Source organism: Rhinoraja longicauda, chromosome 20 (assembly GCF_053455715.1).
Source record: "Rhinoraja longicauda isolate Sanriku21f chromosome 20, sRhiLon1.1, whole genome shotgun sequence".
NCBI classification, from domain to species: domain Eukaryota; kingdom Metazoa; phylum Chordata; class Chondrichthyes; order Rajiformes; family Arhynchobatidae; genus Rhinoraja; species Rhinoraja longicauda.
This window is the reverse complement of record NC_135972.1, coordinates 24670242-24696200: the sequence shown is the minus strand read 5'-3', so window position 1 is coordinate 24696200 and position 25959 is coordinate 24670242. Positions and strand designations below refer to the sequence as shown.

General features: G+C 41.8%; 1 protein-coding gene across 3 annotated transcripts in view; it reads left to right on the top strand.

Moving 5' to 3' along the window:
* Positions 1-19510, top strand: part of mon2 (MON2 homolog, regulator of endosome-to-Golgi trafficking) — a 103012-nt gene extending 83502 nt beyond the window's left edge. For 2 of the 3 annotated variants that reach the window (XM_078417263.1, XM_078417265.1), the window contains exons 27-35: positions 752-895; positions 2667-2684; positions 7030-7158; positions 7584-7774; positions 8959-9019; positions 9829-9952; positions 10418-10625; positions 12020-12102; positions 18497-19510. In XM_078417263.1, coding sequence (XP_078273389.1) covers positions 752-895; positions 2667-2684; positions 7030-7158; positions 7584-7774; positions 8959-9019; positions 9829-9952; positions 10418-10625; positions 12020-12102; positions 18497-18660 — 1122 coding nt within the window. In that variant the 3' untranslated portion in view covers positions 18661-19510. The remainder of the gene's footprint in view (positions 1-751; positions 896-2666; positions 2685-7029; positions 7159-7583; positions 7775-8958; positions 9020-9828; positions 9953-10417; positions 10626-12019; positions 12103-18496) is intronic. The other variant, XM_078417264.1, reaches the window with a different exon arrangement.
* The last annotated feature ends 6449 nt before the right edge of the window (positions 19511-25959 follow it).

Genomic DNA, 25959 nt, shown 5'->3' with positions numbered 1-25959 from the left:
GGGTGACCAAATATCAGGAGCGTGGGGCTAAAGTGCAGCCAGAACTTGAGGAGCAACCCCTTCAGATAGTCGAATATGGGCTGCAACCTCTCACACTCCGTGTACATATGGAACACAGTCTCTTTCTCGCCGCAGTAGTGACAGGCGGCTGGCGAGTCCGTGAACCGACTCAGATATCTGTGACACGCCACAGCCCTGTGCAACACTCCACCCCAGGTCCCCGATGTAAACGGGGAGGACTCCCTTATAGAGAGACCTGCACTGGGGTCCGCTCCTGCCGTCAGGTGGTAACACGGACCGCCAGGGCGTGTCCGGACAGAAGACGGGGGGTGATGGTGTAGAGTGTGCAGGAGCAACCTGTACAGTGCGCGTCTCTCCGCGTCACGGAAAGGCACGCTGGGCATCTCGGAAAGGCGGCTCATGTCAGGAAAGGACACGGGCCTTGGGTCCTATGAGCAATTCTGACAGAGTGAGGGTAAGCTCGACCTACACGTCCTTGGGATGTGGGAGGAAACCGGAGCACCTATAGGAAACCCATGTGGTCACAGGACGAACGTTCAAATGCCACACAGAGTAACGCCCGTAGTCAGGATTGAACCCGGTCTCTGGCACTATATGGCAGCAACTCTACCATTGCGTCACTGTGCTGCCCTTAAAATATTAAATACTTAAATCAAATATATATTTTTAAATGTAAAGACAACTGAAGCATGAGATTATGGGTTGTATTTCTGTTCCTTCCTTTGTTTAGGCAATTTGTACAGGACCAGAAAGCATGCAGGTCATGTACCCAGCCATCTTTGATCAATTGCTCTCATTTGTTGAGTTCTCCTGCAAGGCGCCAACATACGGAAAATTAGAAACAAAAAATATAGCAAATGCAAAGTTTAATCAGGTAAGCGGACAAATATGTTTCCATGAGGAAACTCGCCTTTTGTTATTAGATTACAATCTAATGGTGCCATGATTGCAATGCTAACTGTGAACCTGAAGATTGAACTTGTTATTTCACACAAAGCTTCGACCTTAGCCACATTTGTGGTTTCAAAAGATTGTTTGTGTTTTGTCTTTTTTAATTGTATGTATATTAGCTTGAAGCTGAATCTATTAATATCAATGGAATTCTGAACGGTAACGTCGTAGAAGGAAAGAAAATTCATCCAGTTCATTACACAACAGCTTAATTTTATACCTTTGAATTGGGTATATGCAGTATCTAGCCACATATAAAGTTAGGGTATTACTGGAATGACCCAGTGTCGGCAAATAATTTGTCTTTGGCTTATTTGATCTGAGAGGAAGCTAAACAATAAAATTAACTTTGAGTTAGAGAGGGCAGAATTAGGCTAGGTTTGTATTTACATACAACATCCATCCCTACAGCCCTCCTTTCCTCCTCTTTAGACTTCTAGTGATACAGCGCAGAAACAGGCCCTTCGGCCCACTGAGTCCACACTGACCAGCTATACGCGAACATTATCCTGCAGACTGGAGACAATTTACAATTTTACTGAATCCAATTAACCTACAAACCTATATGTCTTTGGGGTATAGAAAGAAGCTGGAGCACCCAGAAAAAACCCACGTGGTCACGAAACCCACAGAGAAAACCCACCCAGAGATGGTACAAATTCCATAGTCGGTATCAAACCCGGGTCTCTGGCGCTGCAAGGCAGCAACTCCACCACTGTGCCGCCCAAATTGTCCTCACTCAATAATATCACCTCATGCATCTGAAGTGGCAATTCTCAGTTGTTCAGGTAGAATGTGAGCCAGTGTATCTGCAGTACTCTTTGCTATAAAGTATTAAATATGCTTTCTTGCTTTGTGAGGTTACTTAAATCCAAGCATTTAATGAACATCTGTTGTGGAATAAAGAAGAAAATAATATATTTTTAACAGTAGTTAAAGTGCAAAAACAATTATTACTTGTACACAGACAGAACAAAAGGAAGATGTACTGGCATTACTTATTTTGGCTTGATTTGTGACTATAGGGCACATCCAATCTTTCTCTCGCCTTTATCTGGGTCATATTTATTCTGGTCATTCATCTGATTGTTCATATCACAGCTTGGGAGCTGAGAGAACAAAGACAAAAAGGGCATTTGTTCACTTTTTTGGAAAATAATGAAAGCAGAATTTAAACTTGTCCCTTTCATTTAGAGTCATGGCGTCTTACAGATTGGAAACGGGCCCTTCGACCCAACTTGCCCACACCAACCAACATGTCCCATCCACACTAGTCCCATATGCCTGCGTTTGGCCCATATCCCTCTAAATCTGTGCTATCCAGGTACCTGTCTAATTGCTTCTTAAACGTTGCAATAGTCCCTGCCTCAACTACCTCCTCTGACAGCTCGTTCCATACACCCACGACGCTTTGTCTGAAAAAGTTACCTCTCGGATTCCTATAAAATCTTTTCCCCTTCACCTTAATCCTATGTTCTCAATTCCCCTACTCTGGGCAAGAAACTCTGTGCATCTACCCGATCTATTGGCATATTTGACATAAATGTAAAAAATTCTGAGCTACAATACAACTTAACAGCCTGCATTTTTGTCACTAAGTAATGTGACAAATTTACATTTCGAAGTGTTAATAATGATTCTGATCTTCTTTTATTCTGTTTATGCTGCTTCTGTACCTGATGGATATGTAATAGATTCAGCTATTTGCTCCGGTAAGTTTCAAGCCTCCAGCAGGTTATTTTTGATTTGACTCTGTTCAGAATGGCCTTTGACCACTTTAAAACCGCATGCCAAGTGCACCTCAATGCACCATTAACACAAATCGTTGCTTCCTAGCTTTTCTGACTTTTAAAGCTGCAGTGTCCTTTTTCTGATGATCTATTTAAATTTAATTTCATTCATCTAAAATCAGGTCATGCTGTTATTTCTGTAATTTAGATGACCTAACTACAATAACTAGAAAGAAAGAAACTGTCTCCATGTTAAAATGAACATGTTTTATGGTAAGGATTTTTTTCAGTTGCTTATATCCTTCAAGAGTCAAGAGTGTTTTATTGTCAAATGCCCCCAAGATGGAACAATAAAGTTCTTAATTGTCACAATATTCAATAGAAGTCTGAAAATTGGGAATTGGATTATTCACTTCGGTCCATTCAAGACTTTGTTCTGGAAGCCTCCCTTTAATTGCTAAGTTCTTCCAGTTTCAGATGCTATTAACGAGCATTAAGAGCATTTGACCGCACTGGGCCTACATTTGCTGGAGTTTACAAGAATGAGGATCTCATTGAAACTTACAGAATAGTGAAAGGCTTGGATAGAATGGATGTACAGAGGATGTTTTCACTAGTGGGAGAGTCTAGGACAAGAGGTCATAGCCTCAGAATTAAAGGATGTTCTTTTCGGAAGGAGATGAGGAGGAATTTCTTTAGTCAGAGGGTGGTGAATCTGGGGAATTCTTGGCCACAGAAGGCTGTGGATGCAAAGTCGGTGGATATATTTAAGGCAGAGTTAGATAGATTCTTGATTTGTGCAGGTGTCAGAAGTTATGGGGAGAATGGGGTTAGGAGGGAGAGATAGATCAGACATGATTGAATGGCGTAGACTTGATGGGCGGAATGGCCTAAATCTACTCCTATCACTTATGATCTTATGATTAACGGACTGGGTGGCCAGGACCTGCGACATTCCCATGTGGACAATGGATAGCATAGTTAGAGAAAGGCGTCCACCTTCACAGGAAGACTAACATTTCATTACAACTAATGTCAATAGGCTTTGGACAAGGATTAGTTTAAAGTCAGTCCCACTGAAACCTAAACAGGGGAATGACTGACAATGTAAAAGCTCACCGTTGGTTCAGCAAACAATTCTTAACTCCACTTAATCACTTTGGAATGTGTAGATAAATTGGGTGCTGTTATCATTAACTTTCATCTTTGCCTTTTAGCTTGCTTTCAGGTGATGTTGCATCTGCACTCTGGTCCTCCAGTCCCCTATTTTTCACCTTTAAAGAATGGTGTTTCTGGTGTTGATCTCTGGCATGTCTTCTCTAATTGGAAAGATGCCATTCTGGTGCATGGCATTTACTGTCTGGCTCATTGGTTAGTTACACGCCTGAAGAAGGGCAAGTTGTGGAAAGGGTCTTTTGAGTTTCATCTCACCAGAGAGTTATCCACCAGGCGGGTGGCGGGAAATGGCAATCAAAAGAAAGTTTAAAAAGTCACTGGAGTTCGCTGAATCTTTTAACAAACACTCTCCAGGATAATTGTGTTTCTTCATGATTGCTTGGAAGTTTAGTCTCCTGGCCCTGTCTCTTGTCGGGAGAGTGTAGTGCACATACCTGGGGACCAATGGGGTTGGATTTCTTTAAGCCAGCTACATAGTTGCTTCATCAACCTCAGAGTAAAGAGATCTCTCACTGATGCTAGACACAAAGTGCTGGAGTAATTCAGCGGGTCAGGCAGCATCTCTGGAGAAAATGGATAGGTGATGTTTCAGGTTGGGACCCTTCTTCAGACTGAACGGTCCCGACCCGAAACATTGCCTTTCCATCTCCTCCTGAGATGCTGCCTGACCCGCTGAGATACTCCAGCACTTTGTGTCCATCTTTGTATAAACCAGCATCTGCAGATTTTTGTTTCTATATTTTGGGATCTCTCACTGAATTTGTTGATGCCTCTAGGAGTGATATTATCCATTCCTAAAGCAGAGATGTAGCATAGAAACAAGGTACACAGCAGATCACTTGATCACATGAACACGGGGACTGCCCGAAGGTGCATGGGTACTACTGGTAGCTGTCAGTTGTATGCTGCACATTGACCTCCCTCCAGTCACCTCTTCTGATCTCCCTGGAGCCCTGTGCATCACAGTCATCAATGTACCACCGAGCGGGAGCTGAACTGAGGAAAGATGACTGTTGATGTGGCTGCACTTAGTTGAAGTTACTCTCAAAGTACACAGCCTGAGGCGGAGCTCAATGTGGTGGCGTGCCCAAAACAGGCTGCTTGGTGGCATCTCATGGGACTGCAGTGATCTCTCAGTTGTAAATCACTGAAAGGAGACATTCCCTTTAAAGGCTAGAAGCAAAGAACTGCAGATGCTGGTTTACAAGGAAAGACATAAAATGATGGAATAACAACGCTGGTCAGGCAGCATCTGAAGAGCGTGGACAGGTGAGGTTTTGGGTCAGGACCCTTCTACAGAATCAAAGTCTGAAGAAGAGTCCCAAACCGAAACATCATCTACCCACGTTCTCCAGAGATGCTGTCTGACCCTCTGAGTTAAGCATTTTGTCTTTTTTGCCCTCTTTAAAGGCTACTAGGTATTAAAATCTGACAGACAAGTCCTTTGAAATGTGTTCACCCACACTTTCCTGAGCAGGTCAACAGCAAGAACCTTCTGTGACTAATCAGCAGCAAAGCTCAAGTCAGTTTTAGTCAGATGGCAAGACAGCTGTTACTAAATCCTACACAAAAGTTATTCCTAATGATTGTTGGGTACTGGTAATTAGATTATCTACAACTAAATTCAACTGACTATTTTTAAACTTCACCTTTGTAAAGGAACTGTCAAAACCCCTTTGTATATTTCTGGTGCAAATCAATTGAATGCATGCCTTTATGGTGGATAAACATTAACTGTTGTGATGCTTCGAGCCAACATGGCAGTTAAAGTGTAAACGTAGTCAAATTGTCAACCATAACACCAAAGCAACAGAGAGTGAGCGGGTCAGAGGGAGTCAAGTCAGGCCTAGCTATCCGATGTGTTCTGCCTACCTTGCCTATTCTATTGTACAGTATTGAGAGGCTTCACTGCACAAAATCGCTGCTGCCAATGCTCTTACTTTTGAGAATGAGTGATATCTCCCTTGTAATTGGCCACTTTCCCTACGATCACTGATTATCGAGTCTCAAAGCTACAGAAGTGTGTTCTCTGTGTGCAGTCGAACCATCAATGATCGTCAGGAGGTGATGGATAGACAGTCAGAACCTTTCCCTCGGGTGGAAATATCCAGTACTAAAGGGCACAGCCATAAGTTGGGAGGGGAAAGCTTAATGGAGAATGTGTGGGGCACGTTTTTTACACAGTAGCCGGGGCCTGGAACACACTGCCAGGTGATGGAGGAAGATATGATAGTGGTGTTAGAAGTTGCTAGAAGATGGAGGAAGATATGATAGTGGTGTTCAAGAGGCTCTTAAATGGTTACATGGAAGTGCCGGGAATCGAGGGATATGGATCATGTTCAGGCAGATGAGGTCAGTTTAATTTGGCATCATGTTCGGCACAAACATTGAGGGCCTCGGGGTCCACCCCTGTGCTGTACGGTTCTATACTCTACGAATGCTTATGTCAATGAGTTTGGGTCTTGAACCTCAGACAATTTGGACAGTAACCCTAATGTTCATTCACTATGTGATGCTTCAGCTACCAGCATGAGGGGAAATAGAAATATTAATTATCATGGTTTATTGTAGTCAAGTGATTTAGTCGTTTAGTTTTAATAAATTTGCGGCAGGGCGGTAGAGCTGCGGCCTTACAGCGCCAGAGACCCGGGTTCAATCCTGACTTTGGGTGCTGTCTGTACGGAGTTTGTATGTTCTCCCTGAGAACCGCGTGGGTTTTCTCCGATTGCTCCGGTTTACTCCCACATTACAAAGACGTGTAAGTTTGTAGGCTAATTGATTTCTACCAGTGTGTAGGATAGAACTAGTGTACTAGGTGAATGTTGGTCATTGGGGATTCTGTGGGCTGAAGGGCCTGTTTCCACTCTGTATCTCTAAACCAAACTAAAAAAAATATTAGCACAGGAACATATTGGAATTGAGCTTGAATTTTGGCACAAACTAAAGGAGATTTCTAGGTATGAACGTCTGAAGAACAGCGATACTGCACCTTTAAACTCAGTTCTTTATCACTCCGTCTCTTCAGTGATTTTTCTGCATGTGAACCAGCAAAATTAATCTGTTCTCTTCACTAGACAGTGCCTTTTTCAGGATCATCAGTATTTTCCCCAGTTTTAGTGTTTTAAGTGTCTTAAACTCTGTGTTCTTGCAGGCCGAATGGGTAGCTTTGAATTATGTGCCGTTTGCTGAAAAGTCGCTAGAAGTTGTTGTGGATTTATATCAGAAGACAGCATGTCACAAAGCTGTGGTAAATGATAAAGTCCTTCAGAAAATCATCAAGGTAAATTATTTTGAAATAAATTAAAATAGTTTATCAAGGGATATGGGGAGAAGGCAGGCACAGGTTACTGATTGTGGATGATGAGCCATGATCACAATGAATGGCGGTGCTGGCTTGAAGGCCAAATGGCCTCCACCTGCACCTATTCTCCATGTTTCTATGTTTCTATTATCACTGTCTTTTTCTCACGGATGGTGGTGGGCACATAAAATGAGCTGCCAAATGAAATAGTTGAGGCAGCTGCAATACCAACATTTGAATAACACTTGCACAGATCTGTGGAGAGCACAGTTTAGTGGGGTATGGGCTGGGTGTGGGGAAATTGGATTAGCTTGTGTGGACATTTTGTTGGCTTGGATGAGTTGGGCCAAAGAGCCCGATTCCATGCTGTATGACTGACACTATGACTGTATTTCTTTCATCAGACGTTGAGGATACCTCTCAGCCTGAAGTATGCCTGCCCATCGGAAACCACATGGAAAATGGCTGTTTCCGCTCTTCTCAAAGTGCTCTCTATTGGGCTTCCAGTTGCTAGGCAGCATGCTTCCTCAAGAAAATTTGACACCATGTGGCCGGAATTATCAAATACATTTGAAGACTTCTTGTTTACAAAAAGGTGCGTAGAATAAAATTATATGAACTTCTATTCTGTGTCCAAATTATTATGCATTTCATATCCTTTGGATGATTCTAAACATGGTATGGTAAAATATATTGAACAGTGATCATCCGATTGGATTATGCCTTTACAACGCGCTGGATCTCGGGCTGTTACATAACATGGCATTAGACATTTTGTGTCTAACATAAAGATACATTTTCCTTTTCATTTACTTTTCTAAGACCTTGCTGATTGCAAATATTTACAGCACATGCCTTCCTTAAAACAATAAGTACATGATTGATTGACATGATCAATAAATTGATTGTAAATAATTTTCAGTCTTCCAGATTACATAATAGCAAAATGCTAAATTTATATTGTATGTAAATAGTCATTCTGCATTAATTTCCACATGATACAAACTTCCATAATTCACAGTCTGTCCACCCAAATATTTCTAAATTGTTCAATTATTCAATTTGCACTGAAGGTCAATTCATAAATAGGAAGCAAACTAAAATGATGGAGTCGGGCAGAATGAACAGGCATGTTTTAGGTTGGGATTCTTCAGACTGAAGAAGAGTCCCGATCTGAAATGGCATCTGTACATTCCCTCCACAGATGTTTCCTGACCCGCTAAGATACTCCAGCATATTGCAGGAGGAGGCCATTCGGCCCTTCGAGCCAGCACCGCCATTCATTGTGATCATGGCTGATCATCCACAATCAGTAACACGTGCCTGCCTTCTCCCCATATCCCTTGATTCCACGAGCCCCTAGAGCTCTATCTCACTCTGTCTTACATCCATCCAGTGAGTTGGATGGGATGGGCAGTCGGAGTCATTTTCCCAGAATGGCAATATCGAATACTAGAGGGCATATCTTTTACGGTGAGAGAGGCACAGTTTAAAAATGTGCATGGCAAGTTTTTGTTAAGAGGGTGGTGAGTGCCTAGAACTTGTTGCCAGGGATAGTGCTTGGGGCAGATATGATAGTGGCATTTAAGAGACTTGGATGGGTATGTGGATATTGAGGGATATGGATTATGTGAATGCAGATAAGAGTTCATCTTGACATCATGTTCAGCACGGACATTGTGGGCTTAAAGGCCTGTTCCTGTGCTGTAATGTATCTATGTGCTGTGTAAATGACCATTGCACTGTCACACTAATAGTCATACTCATTTTATTTCACAGCTCACCCCCAGATAACCTCTCTATTCAAGAATTTGAGAAGAACGAGAATATAGACGTTGAGGTGAGAGTTTAGTTTTGTATATGTCTGTAAATTTTGAATATACGTATTAAAACGTGTGTAGATTCGAATACATGCGCTTAAGTTGGTTCAATAGTGCTTTTTTGTCATATGTACGAAGTGCAAATGCACAGTGAAATAATTCTCTTACGAACAGTCCAGTTGAGTATCACCATACTATCCCCAATTAGCAGTTGTACAGAAATAGTCCACTGAGCCCGCAGGCGAGGCGCCATGTTTTAGCTCCATTTTCCAAGTCCAGTCCATGCTCCAGTTATTATGAGCATTGCCCAATTCAGGCTGCTGCTGGCCTCCAGCCATCACCTTCCCTCGGACTTGCAGGTCCACTGTGAACCAACGTCCCTCTCCACGACCATCCACCTTTGTTCCTTGGGGTGCATCTCGCAGCCAATCTCAATAGACAATAGGTGCAGGAGGAGGCCATTCGGCCCTTCGAGCCAGCACCGCCATTCAATGTGATCATGGCTGATCATTCTCAATCAGTACCCCGTTCCTGCCTTCTCCCCATACCCCCTGACTCCGCTATCCTTAAGAGCTCTATCTAGCTCTCTCTTGAATGCATTCAGAGAATTGTCTTCCACTGCCTTCTGATGCAGAGAATTCCACAGATTCACAACTCTCTGACTGAAAAAGTTTTTTCTCATCTCGAGGGAGCAGTTGGTCTAACCCCAGTTCCCTCTCCACTCCCAGCAGTGGATTTTATCGGTCCAAAATTGAACAAAACATTTCTGTGGAATTACCACTGTTTATTCAATACATAATATTCATATTGTTTTTGTAATTCATTTTAGGTTGTACAGCTTATCAGCACAGATATCTTGCCATATGCAAACTTCATTCCAAAGGAATTTGTTGGCCAGATAATGACGATGCTAAACAAAGGTTCGATCCATTCTCAGTCAACGTCATTCACAGGTAGGTCACAATGATAGTGTTATTCATGAGTCGGGCAAAAAGAAATGAGAAGCTGGAGGGAAACTTTCAGAAAATACCCGCAACAGTAAATTACAGGTCATGTAAATGATCTCATGTAAAATAGGGACTTGAGTATCTTAAGAAAATGAAGGCGTGTTTAGTTTAGAGATAGTGTGGAAACAGGCCCACTGAGTCCAAGCCGACTAGCGATCACCCAGTACACACGCACTATCCTACACACTAGGGACAATTTACCTAAGCCAATTAACCTACAAACCTGTATTTCTTTGGAGTGTTGGAGGAAATCAGAGCACCCGGAGAAAACTTGGTGTGGTTCTCAACATGTTATAGTAGAAATGATTTGCATGGCAATAAACAGGTTTTGTGTGTGAGCAGTAACTTTGAGACCGATATCATTAATGTGACTACTTGCTGATGGGAGTAACTGCTTTCTCTCTTCTCCAGAGGCAGAAATTGACATTCGAATGAGAGAAGAGTTTTCCAAAGTCTGCTTTGAAACATTGCTTCAGTTTTCCTTCAGCAATAAGGTGACAACTCCTCAGGAGGGTTATATTTCTCGCATGGCTTTGGCTGTCCTCTTAAAGAGGTCGCAAGATGTGTTGCATCGGTACATTGAGGATGAGAGGTTGAGTGGAAGATGTCCTCTCCCAAGGTTAGAATGACATTACTAATATTATTTGAATCTAATGAAGCGCTATTTCTTTAGAGTTATACAACATGGCAACTTACCCACACTGACCAAATGTCCCATCTACACTAGTCCTACCTGCCTGCGTTTGGCCCATACCCCTCTAAACCTGTCCTATCCATGTACCTGTCTAAATGTTTCTTAAACGTTGCGATAGTACCTGCGTCAACTAGCTCCTCCAGCAGCTCGTCCCGTACACCCACCATCCTTCGTGTGAAAACGTTACCTCTCAGGTTCTATTAAATCTTTCCCCCAGCCCTCACCTTAAACCTATGTCCTCTAGTTCTTGGTCCTGGGCAAAAGACTCTGTCCATCTACCCGATCTATTCCTCTCATGATTTTGTACACTGTTGTTCATCTCTGTTGAAAGGAGAATAGTATTTCAACGCGTTATTGCAATGGATCTTGGTAAAATTTGAAGACATGCATGTTAATGGTTGATAGAATTTTTATCCACTACTGTTAATTTCACCATGGCATTTAAGAGGCTTTTAGAGGGGCACATGGGTGTGGAGCGATATGGATCATGTGCAGGCTGGATGATAACTCAAATTTCACTGTACCTTAATTGGTACATGTGACAATAAATTGAATCTTGAATTAGATTTTTGGGTGGTGATTTCTATGTGTAAATTTTGTGAATTTCTTAAGTATAAATTTCAATTTCCTAAACTGCTGCAACAAAGAGGTTGCGTGCAATGTGGAAAATGTATGGGCAGGATCCCTAGCTGTTCCACCGGTCCAAGTCCTTGGGTTTGTCACTTGGGTCAGAGCGACTTTGGATTTTTTTTAAATATGTACAGATAATATTTCCATGGTTTGAGTTGAATTGTTGTGTGCAGAGCAGAAGAACTTAATTTAAGTATTTTATTGCAGAAAAAATAGGAAATGCTGCCATCGTGTGGCCAGTGTTCAAAAATCAGAAAAGCATTAATTTTGTGCCATGGAAATTTGTAGTGTATTTCATATCATATCATATCATATATCTACAGCCGGAAACAGGCCTTTTCGGCCCTCCAAGTCCGTGCCGCCCAGTGATCCCCGTACATTAACACTATCCTACACCCACTAGGGACAATTTTTACATTTACCCAGCCAATTAACCTACATACCTGTACGTCTTTGGAGTGTGGGAGGAAACCGAAGATCTCGGAGAAAACCCATGCAGGTCACGGGGAGAACGTACAAACTCCTTACAGTGCAGCACCCGTAGTCAGGATCGAACCTGTGTCTCCGGCGCTGCATTCGCTGTAAAGCAGCAACTCTACCGCTGGGCTACCGTGCCGCCCTTTATTTAAATAATTCATGTGTACTCCTTTAATGGGTATCTAACTTCTGGTCTTTTCTTCTAAATACAGGCAACGAGTGACAGAAATAGTTTTTGTTTTGAAAGCAATCAGTACACTTATGGATTCGCTTAAGAAAACAAAGCCTGAAAATGGTAATTGTTTAAATTGTTTTCTCAGAATTACAGACAGTTCGGAGAAATACTAGATTTATTACCAATCCATGTTCTGAGATTATTTTGGCGGGCATTAAGACTGCCGTGCTCTGTATTCTGAGTTGTGGCTGAGGTGTCTGGTTTCTCTCCCAGAAGACTATTTGTGAATCAGCAGAGATTTTGCAGGCTGCTGGCTGTGATGACTTGTAGCTGATGTATTGAATTCAGTTCAGATATTAACCAAGGTGGGATATGAAAGTGCCTTCTGCAAGGCTAGTATTTTCCACCCCTGGGAGATCTTTCTCGAGAAATGAGCAGAAGAGTTTCCAAATGTTTGGGCATCTTGCTTTCCATTCAAATAAAGGTGCGCTGTTAAAGACCAGGGCCGGAATAAGCTAGTGCGGGGCCCATAGCATATGTTATAAAGGGGTCTTAAATACGGGACAAGGTGACGCCACCGCCCGTGACCTCGCCCAGCCAGCGGCCACGTGCTCCCACTCCACCAATGGCGGCCGCCCGGGCCATGAGTCGGGTTGCTACGCAACCTCCGTTAGGCGGCGCCCGGGCCTACGGTGTCTGGAGGTAGACACAAAATGCTGGAGTAACTCAGCGGGTCAGGCAGCATCTCAGGAGAGAAGGAATGGGTGACGTTTCGGGTTGAGACCCTTCCGAAGGGAGAAGGTCTCGACCCGAAACGTCACCCATTCCTTCTCTCTGGAGATGCTGCCTGACCCGCTGAGTTACTCCAGCATATTGTGTCTTCGATTTAAACCAGCATCTGCAGTTTTTTTTCTCCTATCCTTCCAAAATATCTTGACCCGAAACGTCACCCTCATGAGGTGCTTGTCTCTTGGGGGCGGGTTTGCCAGCTCCGTAGAGGTGGGAGAGCCAGGCCTGGTGCCGGGCGAAGCAGCCGGAGCCAGGGCCTGAACGTGACCGGGTAACTGAGTTTGAGGTGGGCCAGGGCGAAAGGCGGCGGCAGCAGCAGCAGCAGCGGCGGTGAGGCCGGGCTTTGGTGGAGTTGGAGGCCTGGCGCTGGGCCTGCCCTCGGCTCCCTGGCTGGCTCAGCGCCTTCCCCACGCTGCCCAGAGTCCAGCGGCATTGGCGCAGCAACATGGTCTGCCCCCCGAGGGCCGTCAGTGGGAGAGCCGCCGCCGTCTACCCACCACACTGAATATCCCCGCACCGGGACGGGCCAGGACTCTTCCTTCTCCCCCCCACCCCCGCTCCACCAATGGCGGCCGCCTGGGCTGGGAGGCAGGTTGCTATGCAACCTCTGTTAGGCAGCGTCCGGGCCTACAGTGCGCGCCCCCCCCCCCCCCGGCCTAATAAGGCACATGGGCGGTCCCATACGGGACAAGCCAATTTAGCCCAAAATATGGGAAGTCCCGGCTAATACGGGACTGTTGGCGACCCTAGTTAGCCTACACTCTCCGGGCCTACAGTGTCAGGGCCTACAGCGGCTAAACGTTTCTCTTATTATAATATTGCCTGTCCGATTGGGTGTTTCCAGCATTTTTTACATTTTTATTTCATATTTCAAGCATTTTAGCTTTTAATGCATTTCAATCTCAAATTTGAATCAGTGTACAATAAATGACAAAGTTACAAAGCACGGCAGCTCCTCCTTTTGTTGTCCCACCCCCACAGCGATCCCCCCTACTCCGGGTCCTCCATTGTTCTTACCCTCACGGCGGTCCTCCACGCTCTTGTCAACCACGGGTCGACGTGCAAGGCATCGCCACGGCCCCATCGTCGCAAGGCCTCACCGCTGTCGGCGCCCCACTTCACGCCTCTGTGATGTCGACTAGGTCTGCGGGCTCCGTCGGCCGCTTCGCCCGACCCGGGCTTCTACCTGCGAGGTCCTGGCCGGGCCCCGACCCAGGCTTCAACGCGGTGATCCGGAAGCATCGAGACCGCGGCGTGGCGATAAAGACCTATTCCTATTGCACAGCCGTGGCCATCGGGAAGTTGTGTGTCGGAGGAAGCTGCAGATGCTGATTTATACCGAAGATAGACACAGAATGCTGGAGTAACTCAGCGGGATCTCTGGAGCGAAGGAATGGGTGATGTTTCGGATCGACACCTTTCTTCAGACCAGAGGTGCCGGAGCAGTGCTCCGGTGAGCTCCGGCAGCACTGCACCCTGGTGGGGGGGGGGGGGGGGGGGGGGGTGAGGGTCTGTGTCTCGGGGTTGACGTTCAGGCAGTGACGCACTGGCTGCCCATTGGTGCGCGCAGCCCCGCCGCCAACACCTTCTAACTGCGGCGTTGGCAACACATTCTAAACGTGGCGGTTGTGGAGCGGCGTGCGCAACACAGCGTCCCTCAGTGGGATGCTGATTTCAGGCATTTAGCTCGGGGCCCTCGAAAGCGCGGGGCCCGTAGCAAATGCTATTTTTGCTACTATGTTAATCCGGCCCTGTAAATGACCCAGATCTAACCAGTCACAGGTCCAATGAGTATCTGATGAGTTCAATGGGCTACTCCATGCCAACACTGTCTCTTGATTCGAAGTGGCATCTAATATCAGAACACAGAAGGGAATCATCAATGAAGCTCAGCCAAAAAATATGCACTTATACATTTACATAGGATTTCCAAATTTATTGATGCTGATGGAGATTAGCCTCAAGACACAGAATGATGACGATTTGGCATGGAACAGCCCAGCATTTCCCAGTAGGTTCTGGCCAATTATTACATACTAAACATTCAGATAAAAGTTATTAAGATCATATGCTCATTAAATTTAGAATTTGTAACTGCCTAAAGTCAAATAGATTTGGAAGAGACCATTCAATCCAATTTGCTGGACTGAACTATCCAGTGAATCCAATCCTGCTCGTCATCTTTGTCTTTGAAACAAGTTCTTTTTTCAAGATTGTATCCCATTTCCTTTAAAGTTACTATTGAATCAGCTTTTACCCAACCTTTCCAGTAGAGCCTCTTGCTCGTAACCTCAGCACCAAGTTGCATTTAGTTGGAAGTCAAGGTTTATTTAATATCTGAGAGACTAAATTTGTTTTCCTTGACTTGTTATTTTTTCTTGCATGCAGGTTTGAATTTATTAAATGAATTTTAACAATAACTCGATCGTGTAGTTTTAACATGCTGCGATGCAATCTAGCATTCTGTGCAGCTAATGCGGTTGAAACATGTCAACTTTCAGACAGTATAAGAAAGATACTGTTCATTTGGATTCCTTAATATAATCAGATTCTCTAAAAACATGAAATTAGGAAAGGTGAAAAATGAACATATATGAAATGTTCAGTTTTGATGTAATAGTGCTCCATGGATTAATCAACCAGAAATAAATTCCATGAAGAAATCTATTGAAGCAAATGTCTTGAAGGACAATTGTTCAGGTATAACAGGGGAGTTTCATTGCAAGCATGATGCTGATGATGGCTACACTCTTATATCAGTCACCCTTCCAAGGCTACACTTCAAAAGGGATCTTTGTGGAGGTGTGATAGGATCAAGCTGTTGCCTCATAAGGTCATGTGATAGGAGCAGAATTAGGCCATTCGGCCCATCAAGTCTATTCCACTATTCAATCATGGCTGATCTATCACTCCCTCCTAACCCCGTTCTCTTGCCTTCTTCCCATAACCCCTGACACCCGTACTAATCAATGTGTGCGTTGCCGCCCCTCTTTGTTTCCACTTCAGTTCTCAAGGGCCTTTATGGGAGCTGCAGATTGTGCATAGGATGAGCTGCCGTGTGGGTCGTGTGTGAGGAGAGCCACCATTTATGCTGGCCTTTACATGCTCCTAAACAACAGGATTTTTTTTTTTTTTTTTTTGATTTTTTTTATTTTTTTTATTTTTTATTAGAGGTTAAATACATCAATGTACTTCACATATATCTTGTTACAGTCATTGTACCCCATAATTTTATGGCTTTTAAAGAAAAATAGTAGAAAGAAAGAGAGAAAGAGAGAGAAAAAAAAAAAAAAAATTTTTTTTATCACGCAAAAGGAATCCACCAACTCGATAGTTTTCCGTCCCCCCCTACCAAGGCCCGAGGTACTCCTCCACCCTATCTTTGTAATAATTCTATAAATGCAGACCACGTCTGATAGAAGCGTTCTGATTTTCCTTCCAGGCGGAGTCTCATATCTTCCAGATGTAGTGTTTCAAACATAGTTGAAATCCACATATTTAATGTTGGTATAGGAGCATTTTTCCAGAATTTTAAGATTAATTTTTTTCCTATTATTAAACCGTAATCAAATAAATTCTTTTGATACACATTTAATTCCGAACTACCTTCTGTCATTCCGAAAATAATCCATTCTGGCTTTGGTGTCATTTTTATTTTAAACACTTTTGTGAAAATTTCGAAAATTTCAGTCCAAAACTTTTGAATTTTTGTACAAAAGATGAATGAGTGCGCTATAGTAGCTTCTTGACAATGGCATTTATCACAAATTGGTGAAACGTTAGGGAAAATTTATTTAATTTAGTTTTTGAGTAGTATAATCTATGTATGATTTTAAATTGTATTAAAGTATGTCTTACGTTAATTGAGCATTTGTGCACATTTAATAAGTATTGTTTCCACCTTTCAGTGGAAATTTTTATGCTTAGTTCGTTTTCCCACTCACCTCTAATACCTTCCGTTGTTGGTATTACTGCATTTAGTATAATATTATATATATGTGAAATTAAATTTGGTGATTCCGCCTTTGTATTCATTACTTCATCTAGTAAGTCTGATGGGACGTTGTGAAATTCATGCGCATGTTTTTTCAAATAATCACATATTTGGAAATATTTAAAATACTGATTGCTACCCAGATTGTATTTTAGTTGTAATTGTTTAAATGATAATAGTTTTCCCGTATCATACAAATCTCCCAAAGTTTTAATTCCTGCTCTTTCCCAATGTATGAATGCTTTGTCTATAATCGAGGGTTTAAACAAAGGGTTTTTAGCAATAGGAGATAGGAGAGATAAGTTTCTTAATTTTAAATTGTGTTTTATTTGTTTCCAAATTCTGATTGTACTGTGTATAATTGGGTTTTTGTTGTAGTTTGTGTTATTCACCGTCATTGGTGAAAGAAGGATTGCACCAATATTAAATGGGGAGCAATCCTCTTTTTCCATAATGATCCATTCCGGTTGATGAAGAGCGTTATCCAACAATTGAATCATGTTTCTAATATTTACCGACCAATAATAATACATAAAATTAGGGAGTGCTAATCCCCCTACTACTTTGGGTTTATTCAGGTGTGATCTTTGTATTCTATGGGTCTTATAATCCCAAATAAAATTTATAATATCTGAGTCCAATTTTTTAAAAAACTTTTTGGGTAAATATAGTGGGATTGATTGGAACAAGTATAGAATTTGAGGTAGAAAAATCATTTTTATGGCATTTATTCGACCTATTAAAGACATCGGGAGGGTTTTCCAGAATTTAATTAAATTATGTAATTTCTTAAGTATAGGGTTATAGTTTGCTTTAAACATGTCTTGGTATCTTCTAGTAATTTCAATGCCCAAGTATTTAAATTTCCCCCCCGCTATTTTAAAAGGAAATTGTACGAGATGTATAGAATCTTTCGGTTTTATTGACATGATTTGAAGATCTCCATGGCATATGAATATTTCTTTCTCCATTTCTGCAGTTATGGGCGAGGGATTCCCGTAGGTTAATGGGGATGTGCGTTTTGCAAGGAAAGTTTAACAACATCCTTGGAATGTTTCCCCTGATCACCTGCTAACTTCCTATTGTGATGGAGCTCGGAACAGTGCCTGTTTTGGGAGTCTGGATTTGGGATGCAAAGCCTTGGGTCAGCCCATTGAAGCCAAATAAGTGTGCATAGGGTCACGATGTTTGGGAGAGAATGGATGCCCATGGATTTGCAGAATATTACAAATGTAGCATTGGTGGCATCTCTCCAGTGCTTTGAGGTGCCTGCTACTCATGAGGTCCCTGTCCATGTCTCAGGTTCACAAATTAACCAAGGTGGGATTTGAAATTAACTTCTACAAGACTGGTATTTTCCACCCTTGATAGATCTTTCACAAGAGAAATGAGCAGAAGAGTTCCTGAATGTTTGGGTATCTTGTTTTCAAATAAACATGCATTGTTCCTGAGCCAGTTGTAACATGTTGAGTGGGCTGTTCCACACTTACAGGGAGGTGAGCTTCACTGGTGTAGTTGGAACATAGAGCCTGAGTGAATAAATCGATTTGTACCAGCATCTGCAGTTATTTTCTTATAGAGCCTGAGGGGGTTGGGATACTGTTACCACATTGCATAGCGCATAGACAAACGAATGAAGCATTTTCTCTGAAGGAGAACATAAATGTTTAAAGTTTTTATGAATTTTATTGTATGTGCAAAGTTTTACTTTGTTGTGTTTTGTCATTACAGTTGACACCAACACGTGGTCGCAAGTAATTGCCCTATATCCAACATTAGTTGAATGTATTACCTGCACTTCCTCTGAAGTTTGCTCGGCTTTGAAAGAGGCACTAGTTCCGTTTAAAGATTTTCTGCAGCCACCTGTAGCTAAAGTGCAAAATGGAGAGTCTTGACAAATATGAAATTGCCGCATCTACAGGACTATTAAATGTTGCCTTGGACAGTTTACTTACCAGAGCACAATAGGTAAAGGTCTGGAGCATAATTGAATGTAAAGATCTACATGTGCAGACTGGACTAAATAACAATCAGGGGCCTTGTTTGGAAGCAAATCTTACTGACCATTGGGTTTATTAGATATGCATAGAAGAAATAAGTTGTGTAGTTGCCCCACCATTTTTTAGTTAAGCTGGCCAGGGGGTTTGTTTTTAGTTAACTGACCTAAATCTGGTGCAGTGATATGACAAGTGTTTGAGGGAGGGTATGTGTACAGTTTATGTTTAAAAATGTTGCTGATGTAATTAAATAAGATATATATTCAACGTCATTTATTTGAGAACGAGGCTGGCATTTTGTGCACTTTTTAAAGGTACTAAATATGTACTCAGACCTATATGCAAGTGAGTACCATAACATTCCATGTCATGTGTGACCAGCCTTTCTAAAGTAAAGGGAAATTATGTACTTGTGTGTAAAATAAATTGTCCACTTCTGTAACAGAGTGTGACCTTTTCCTGTGATAGTTTGAAGAGATTCAGTGCATCAGCACACTGCAGTGCTCAATAATGAGTTCTTTACACAGTTTCTGTTTGTTATTCTTCACCTTTCCTCCATGTCAGTGTTAATATTATGTAAATTATTTTTAATCTGACAATTTTTTTTAAGAAGTGTTTATTGGAAAATATTTAGTACTTGACACTGTAGTGCTCCCATTGTGATTTGCCTGCTGGAATACAGTTCATTCCAATTACAGCTGTACATTACAAACTGTTTTTGTGCCCTGAAATAAAACTAATATTTGGAGGGAGTGTTTTAGATGCCTATTTTCTAAGTTTAATCTTCCAAACAGACACAAGCTTGGAGCTGTAAATAACTTGATTCCAACTGCAATGCTTACCTTGTTAGCCGATCACATTTTTTTATTGACATTTACACAATATATTACCATTTTTGTTTATAGGTGCTTTTGTACAGTACTGTAGTTTTAAATCTCTTTTTGTCTGAAGTAACATAAAAGAAACATTTGTACAATTAAATGTGCTGTTTAACTTGATTACTGTTAACTAATTAGATCCAAATAGCATTCCTTAGGTAAATTATACAATCTTTGTTTGCATTTAGTGCTTATTTATATTTAATAGTGCTGATATCCACAATAACATTTTCCAAAAGGACCTCTAGGGTCTTCTGTTCAGAGGATGATTCAAACGACAACTCCAGTGAGCACTTCAAGTCAGGGAACAAGTGTCTTCTTCCATTTAATACCTTGTGGCGTCACCATATTGTCTTCAGCTCCTTTATCTCCAATCAGCCGCATCTGCAGTGCTGTTGTAATTTTTGATCTGTAGTCAAGAACTCAATTTGTTTCTGCAAAATCTATACGGCACTAGCTAGTTTAATAATAGAGTTGATTGCATAAAACTGTTCCTGACACTTAGTGTTTAAAACCATTGACTTGCTCGACAGTCAGTGAGCTATGCATTGTACGTTGGCAACGAAAGACGTATGATCTAAAGCCACCACATCATTGGAACTGTATAAGAAAGAACTGCAGATGCTGGTTTAAATCGAAGGTAGACACAAAATGCTGGAGTAACTCAGCAGGACAGGCAGCATCTCTGGAGAGAAGGAATGGGTGACGTTTCGGGTCGAGACCCTTCGGACTGAAGAAGGGTCTCAACCCGAAACATCACCCATTCCTTCTCTCCAGTGATGCTGCCTGTCCCACTGAGTTACTCCAGCATTTTGAATTTTGTGTCTACATCATTGGAACTAACTGTTTGCCGCTTTCATTCCATTGCACTGGTACTTGTAAATTTTGTAAATTTACTTGCACATTTACTTGTAAAGGAAAACCATCTATCCAAAGTAGGGTTAAAACACAAATAAAAAATGATGAAAATACAATGAATTTTAAACAAATGAAGGACATAGATACATGTGGATGGTCAATTGAGAGAGAGTAAGGTTTTTTTTGTGGGAAGGGGATGTGGCCTGATTTTGTTTTAAACAATTCTTTTCTAAGGTTCTTGTTTTTACTATAACGATACCAGCTTTCCAGTGCTTTGTACAATCCCAATGTGTAATCCTTCAATTTTTAATACTGTTGCAAATGTATGCAATTTGCACTTAATGGAGAGTAACCAAAAGCGTGGTCATCCTAAAACATTTTCTGGACAGAAAATAAAGGAAATAACCAAGAGATGTGGGCATGTGGATGAGAAAAACTCCCTGATGTCACATTGAAGAACACTACAGAACTGATGAAAAGCTTCTGAAGAGGATGATTAGCCAAAGGTGGTCAAAAGCACATTAAAGCAAAATATAAGGATGCCTCAAATATCATGTTTGGAGTTTAAAAAGTTAGGCATTACGTTGGGGAAAAGGTATCTCAGTGATATCAAGTAGTGACCCCACAGATTAGACAGTATCAGTGAAAATATAATAGTTAACATTTCAGGTTGAAAATCCTTCGACAGAACCATTTTGGCAAATCACGAGCACGTGGAAATAAGAGCAGGAATCGGCCTTCAAGACTGCCCCTCCAACAATCATGAGTAATCTATGCTGGCCTCTACTTCTCTTCTGTATCAGTTCCCTATGGTCCTTTATTCCTGGACCATTTAAAGTATTTATAAGATCCATTCTTCACGTCTCACTAGGGTAGAGAATGCCAGGGATTCACTGCCCTCTGTGAGAATTAATTTCTAAGCACCTCAGTTTTAAATGATTGGCCTCTTTTAGCTATATCCCCTCAGCATCACTCGTTTTCAGTTTCTATTTAGATATAAACTCTCTTGATTTCTCAATGAAGTGCATGACATAGAAACATAGAAAATAGGTGCAGGAGTAGGCCATTCGGCCCTTCGAGCCTGCACCGCCATTCAATATGATCATGGCTGATCATCCAGCTCAGTAGCCTGTACCTGCCTTCTCTCCATACCCCCTGATCCCTTTAGCAAAAAGGGCCACATCTAACTCCCTCTTAAATATAGCCAATGAACTGGCCTCAACTACCTTCTGTGGCAGAGAATTCCACAGACTCACCACTCTCTGTGTGAAGAAATGTTTTCTAATCTCGGTCCTAAAAGACTTCCCCCTTATCCTTAAGCTGTGACCCCTGGTTCTGGACTCCTCCAACGTCGGGAACAATCTTCGGAACATCGGGACCTTGCACTTCCCCACATTAAACTCCATTTTACTAGTCGCTTGTCCATGTACTCTGTTCTACATCCTGTTGCAGTATCTCAATACCTTTATCACAAAATGCCTTGTATCATCAGCAAATTTGGAAACCTTGCATGCTGTTCCTCCAGGCCATTAATATAAATTTTGTTTTCTGCTCACAACTCCAGCATCTGCAGCCTCTTGTTTCTGCTCTCACCTTGTTTACTATTATTAATTTACTAGCCTCATTCTCTGTGTGCTCCACATTTACCTCAGCTGCCCTCTTTCTATTTATATATCGATAGAACCTCTCCTGTTTGTTTTTGAAACTTTAACTGTTTCTCTTTCCACAGGTGCTGCCTGAACTCCTGTTTCCAACATTTTCTGCTTTTGTTTCGGATTTCTTGCTTCTGCCTCTTAACAAAATCCTCAATTAAAGTTATCTTTGAAATACTTTCATTAAATGTATATGGTGGGCTAACTTGACATAAGCTGGACACAAGATTGTGTATTGCAAAGTGAAAGATTCAGTTCACTGGATCAGTTCACTATTTCAGAGATGACTTTCATTTATTGCATTAGTTATTTTCATCACCCAGTACCACTCTTCTTATTTGTGTTCAGATAGGAAAGTGTTAACTGCTGCTTTGAAAAACCTGACTCCTTTGTAAGCTGGTGTTGGTTTTATTGTGTGCTCACTACATTTGAGAATTTAGGTTCAGTACCCTATTGTGGCTTACATTTCCATGGCAATATATGTTTTGGCTCTAGTCTTTCTCCACTATAGTTTTCATTTCACCCCACCAGGTCAAGTCAAGTCAAATTTATTTGTCACATACACGTACACGATGTGCAGTGAAATGAAAGTGGCAATGCCTGCGGGTTGTGCACAAAAAGAATTACAGTTACAGCATATAAATAAAGTTAATAAGTTACTATTAGTGTCGACAAAAATTTAGTCTCTGGGGTTATAAAAGTTGACAGTCCTGATGGCCTGTGGGAAGAAGCTCCGTCTCATCCTCTCCGTTTTCACAGCGTGACAGCGGAGGCGTTTGCCTGATCGTAGCATCTGGAGCAGTCCGTAACTGGGGTGGCAGGGGTCCCTCATGATCTTGCTTGCTCTGGATCTGCACCTCCTGATGTATAGGTCCTGCAGGGGGACGAGTGTAGTTCCCATGGTGCGTTCTGCCGAACGCACTACTCTCTGCAGGGCCATCCTGTCCTGGGCAGAGCTGTTCCCAAACCAGACTGTAATGTTGCCGGACAGGATGCTCTCTACAGCCCCAGAGTAGAAGCAATGAAGGATCCTCAGAGACACTCTGAATTTCCTCAGTTGTCTAAGGTGGTAAAGGCGCTGCTTAGCCTTAGCCACCAGTGCAGCAATGTGCGTTGCCCATGTCAGATCCTCTGCGATGCGGACTCCCAAGTATTTAAAACTGCTCACCCTATCCACAATAGACCCATTTATCTCCAGTGGCGTGTACGTCCTTGGATGTTTAGCCCTTCTGAAGTCCACAATCAGCTCCTTTATTTTAGTGACATTCAAGAGGAGGCTATTGTCCTGACACCAGAGTGCCAGATCAGCCACCTCCTCCCGGTAGGCCTTCTCATCGTCAGAAGGTAGGCAATGCAGTGCCATACACTCTAAAAATTACTCAGTGAGAGAAAAGGTTTAATAATTACCTCCTTGACTTAATCTAGCACCTGGAAATATTTCACTGTGTAAGCAGTGTAAAGAACAATGTAACTGTTTAGGGCAATCAATGCAGTATTAATAGATTAGCCAAATTAAAAACGTACGGTTTCACATTAAACTGGAACATTTGTTCCAGTGATTTGGATTATATATGCTTTGGAGGCTATTTGAAAATATTTGAAATAAATGCTCTTTTTTTCCAACATATTTCTGGACCTGCATTGTAGGCACTGGAGATCACATGCAAACTAAAATTACTTGAATCATTGATATGTATCCAGCTGTGAAAGTTTTTTATTTCACAAAATGCTGGAGTAACTCAACAGGTCAGGCAGCATCTCGGGAGAGAAGGAATGGGTGATGTTTCGGGTCGAGACCCTTCTTCAGAGAGCTGCCAGCTGGTGAAAGGATTCAACAAAGCTGGAAATTAAATGCAATGATTGTACAAGACTGGAAGCAGAGGAGGTGGGTGTACAAAGCCTCAGAAAGGATTGTAATTAAGCCATGTGCCTTGTTTAACTCTCCATTTTCCCTGAAATGAAATAATCCTTGTAACAGTCATCAAACTGGAAATAGAGAATGACTGAATAATGAACAAATTACTGAAGGAACCCAACAGCCAGGCAACATCTGTCTGATGGGAAATGGTCGGGAAATTTCTTCTGACTTATGGAGCAGAGGGGAAAGTAGCTGACACCTCCAGTGCCCTCCATAATGTTTGGGACAAAGATCCATCATTTATTTATTTGCCTCTGTACTCCACAATTTGAGATTTGTAATAGAAAAATCACATGTGGTTAAAGTGTACATTGTCAGATTTTAATAAAGGCCATTTTTATACATCTTGGTTTCACCATGTAGAAATTACAGCAGTGTTTATACATAGTCGTCGCCCCCCCCCCCCCCCCCCCCCCCATATTTCTGATTCGAAATGTCATGTCTACTTTCCTCCACAGGCGCTGCCTGATCCGCTGAGCTGCTTTAGCAGTTTATTTTTTGCTCGATTCTAGCATCTGCAATCTCTTGTCTACAAATGACTTTCTTTTCACTGAACAGCATAAACGTTAACATTTATAAAATAATAAAGATTGTAGGAAATTATTAAACTTGAACTTAATTCACAACTTGTTATTTTGGCCCAACTGCATAAAATGTTTGAATACACCACAGGATGATTGTCAATCCTGTGTTGTTTAATAGTTAAACTTAAGTGATTAGAATTGAGTGCAATGGGGGAACTTGACTCCAACAATTAGATAAAAATTATTACTTTTGGAGTAAGTCATTCACTATTGGAGTAAGTCTTAATGTGATGAATGTTCCTCCAATCCAGCGAACTTCTTTCAGCAAGACACTTTCTAAAAGGTTTGGTCAAAAGCCTGCAACGACCTGTCTTTGATGTTTCACCAGCAACTCCATCAACATCAGTCCTTTCAACTATGTAGGTTTTCAGCTTTAGGTGTATATAAGTTCAGGTGTAGTATTTTCTGGCCATCAATTATGTATTCAGATTAGTTCACCAGTGTAGTGCTACACCCAGTGTTATGTTCAATTGTCACATCTCCATCATTCGATTTCATGATTATAACTTTAAATTAGCCTCTTCTTTTAAATTAAATTGCCTTTATGCAGTGAGAATGGTGAAAATTTCAGAAAATTTGAGTACCTGTACCTTTTAATTCTGTTTGCTTGACTTTATACTTATTCCTACAGGTACTGGTGCTGTGGCTTTTAAAATCACATATGTAGTATTTTTCTTGTCTGAATCGTTTCCTTCCATAGCCTGTTTACCTTATTAAAGTGATGGTTGGCTTCCTTCCGACTATTTTGCCAGTATCCCCAGCACACAGCGTTAAGTGGATTAACCGACTCACTTGCAAGTCCTGCATGGGCAATTTTCTCAAAGATCAGATTCATCTCTGGTAACAACCACTTCTGAGTCTAGTCATCATTAATTTCACACAATAAAGTGACTGCATCTAAAACTGAGTTGCCATGTGTACAAATTAAGATAACTTCAATTCCAGTCCATCCATGGTTTTGTTAGGTTTTCTTAATCATAAATTAAACTTAAATCTTTGTGATCTTGCTTGGCTTTGAGTTAAGCTCATTCAACAAATCCACCGTTCAAATGTTTAATTTCCAGGTTTTCCTGTGATTAACAGGTTTCCTACTGAACTGTACCTAGGCGCTCCCACCATATTAATTGAAATAGACCTCTGTTTATTCTCATTATCTGCCATGAGTCCCATTCTCCTACCAATTTCTCTAATCTATTGTCTCCCACAATATGTTTGAGTCAAATGCTGCAATTGAGTCTATGGTTCTGGCTAGTTCCCTTACCGTATTATATATGTTTATACCTGACAATTACACTTCTCTTCACTAT